General features: G+C 33.3%; 1 protein-coding gene across 2 annotated transcripts; it reads left to right on the forward strand.

Moving 5' to 3' along the window:
• Positions 1-247: 247 nt before the first annotated feature.
• LOC116126765 (dihydropyrimidinase-like) lies at positions 248-2,607 on the forward strand. Of its 2 annotated transcripts, XM_031412428.1 has the most exons (6): positions 248-284; positions 1,144-1,231; positions 1,344-1,384; positions 1,469-1,523; positions 1,671-1,827; positions 2,217-2,607. In XM_031412428.1, exons 4-6 carry the CDS (start codon positions 1,519-1,521, stop codon positions 2,403-2,405), a joined length of 351 nt encoding a protein of 116 aa, XP_031268288.1. In that variant the 5' UTR covers positions 248-284; positions 1,144-1,231; positions 1,344-1,384; positions 1,469-1,518; the 3' UTR covers positions 2,406-2,607. The 2 variants fall into 2 exon arrangements, with proteins under 2 accessions (XP_031268288.1, XP_031268287.1); XM_031412427.1 differs by lacking the exons at positions 248-284; positions 1,144-1,231; positions 1,344-1,384; positions 1,469-1,523 and having other exon boundaries at positions 1,590-1,827.
• The last annotated feature ends 201 nt before the right edge of the window (positions 2,608-2,808 follow it).

Raw genomic sequence — 2,808 nt, forward strand, 5'->3', positions numbered from 1 at the left:
ATATTCTTTCATTTCTTTTAGAAGAATTATAGGAAGATTTCAGAACTGCTATTTTAATCAGTTATACAGATGATATTATAAGTTTATAACATTGGTATATTCTTATTTACAGTTTTGTGAGGCTGGGACTGTACATGGTGATCACACGTGTGGAGTTCAATCATCTTCATCAAAGATATTGATCAGAGGAGGAACGGTTCTGAATGCTCATCGTCAGGAGATTGCTGATGTTTATTGTTTATGTGGATGACGGGATCATTGTTGCTGTCCACCCTAACATCAAGGTTGTTTTCCAATTTCCTACTATATTTAATCCACTGTAAGCTGTGTCACAATGAAAATTAGTTATTAATGGTTTACTGTAGCTTCATTTGAAAATGGTTTCTGCATTTTCTGAACCATGAAAGTCAAGAAAAAGTATGTATGCTGAAAAGCTTTGAAAGGATATCTTGATAATCATGATTTTGCATTATTTATGTATATATCTTTTCTGGGTCATATTCTGTTTTAGATTCGGAGTTCTGCAATCTGAATGCTGGAGTGAGGCTCATCCTTCTCTAGTGCATGCGAAATGTATGATAACCCTGATATACATATGAGAATTTCATTTGAATTTATCTGCTCAAATTGGGTTCATAATACTATAATGTTTTCTGGGTCATATCCTATGAAGTTGATTCAGAGCATCATGTGATTTTATGTTTCTGGTAATTTCTAATGTCTTGACGGGCTGATATTTTGATTTCGCATCTTCCTTGTTTTATCATATTTCATATTGGGAGGATCCCTAGACTCTAAATGTCTGTGCATATTCCGGCCTCTCTTTATTCACAAATTACGGATATGTAATACTAGCCTGTTGTTTTATGATTTTAATTTCAACTATTTTGCCTACACTACTGTTGGTATCCATGTGATTACAAAAAATCTGATCCTGGTTCACAGCTACATTTTTACGTGGAACAGTGTTTCTACAAAGATTGATCTGTAAAACTTAGGTAAATAATTGTGAGGTTGGAGGAAAATGTATGAGTTCTCACTAAGAAATGTGATCATTATATTACTTAATCAATGTTCCTTGATATATTTTTTTTGGAAGAGAACTTGAAATTTGTCTGTCATCCTACTTTCTACAATTTGCAGCTTTTAGGAACGGATCATTTTGCTATTAATTCTACACAAAAAGCTTATGGGATTGATGATTTTCGAAATATAACAATTGGGGTCAATGGTATAAATGATATTCCCTTATATTTCTTACGACACATCTTTGTTATTACGGTGGCCCTATTGTAACTATTTCACTTTCTAATTTTTCTCTCCATGACAACTACCGAACATAGGCATCGAGGAGAGGATGCATTTGGTTTGGGATACAATGGTGGTAAGCCTAAGCCACTGTGGGTTTTAGCTTATTCATTTAATATGAAAAGGTGAAATTGATTTTTCATTCAAATTACGCTTTCAGGAAGCTGGGCAAATTTCAGTGACTGATTATGTCTGCATAACAAGCACTGAATGATGTACTTTCACTGTTATTCTCTAGATAATGTTTCTAACTTGAAGAAAATTTTTATTAATGAACTTTTGGGATTATTTTGTTTCAGTAATCCCTGTATTGAACCCTGGATTCTGAAATGCAAATAAATTATGTTTGAAAAAATTTGCAGTGCTTGGATCTTCAATATATATCCCAGGAAAGGAGCAATTCCTGTTGGATCCAATGCAGATATAATTATTCTCAACGCAAGTTCAAGTTTTGAAATTACTGCAACGTCTCACCACTCTAGATCAGATACAAATGTCTATGAGTGCAGGCGAGGAAAGGTGTTCTTTGACTGTTATTGATTTAATTTGCTTGTTTTGTGGTAAATAAGCATAAGCATATTCAATATCATTGGAATTAATTCATTCTTATACATACCATGAATTACAAATCTCATCATTCAAATATTTTAAACATGGATCATATATACTGTTGTAATGCTTGAGGTGACCCTCAAATAAATATACCTTTATTAATAATCCACCCTTCCAAATGTAAACTTCCTTCACTATTTAAAATTTTACTTGGTGCAAACTCTCTGTTTCTTTCTGCTTGCACATGTGATTGTTTTGAAAGGTTTTGTGACTCTCACTGTGTATGTGTACGTTTGTAGTGTCCTAAACCTTGTCGTGCTTAAGTGGTAGTGTATGTTTAAATTATGGTTTCTCAGGGAAAAGTTGAAGTGACTATAGCTGGAGGAAGGATTGTCTGGGAAAATGATGAATTGAAGGTTGTTCCTGGAACTAAGTACACAGAAATGCGTCCCTTTAGTTATCTTTTTGATGGAATTGACAAAGCAGATGCTCAGTACTTATCTTCCCTTGGAGCTCCAGTAAAGCGTTTTACATCCACAGCTTAGAATTAGATTGCAGGTAATTGTATTTTCTCTTATCCTGTAGATAAAATTAGAAGGAAAATTATACCCAGTGTTCATGTTTGTATTGAGTTTGTGCAGAGTGACAAATAAATAATGTTTCAACAGCCTGTGCATTCCATTTGTCATATGTATTTGTATACATTGTTGGATAATATAAATAAAGTTCATATTCTTCTAGTTATAATTTGGTTCCACTTATCTTTGCTGAAAGGATTGATGTATTTAAACATTTTGTTGGGATAAATATTGGGCCTAAGGACCCAAAAAGGAATACTACATGTGCTGTGCAAACAAATCTTACAAAGATTTATATACAAGCTGATGTGACACAAAATGAATGGAAGAAGGAATATGATGAGTTTGACTTTTTGTATTAACTCTTTCA

This window comes from Pistacia vera, unplaced genomic scaffold (genome assembly GCF_008641045.1).
Source record: "Pistacia vera cultivar Batoury unplaced genomic scaffold, PisVer_v2 Contig184, whole genome shotgun sequence".
In the NCBI taxonomy this organism is placed as follows: domain Eukaryota; kingdom Viridiplantae; phylum Streptophyta; class Magnoliopsida; order Sapindales; family Anacardiaceae; genus Pistacia; species Pistacia vera.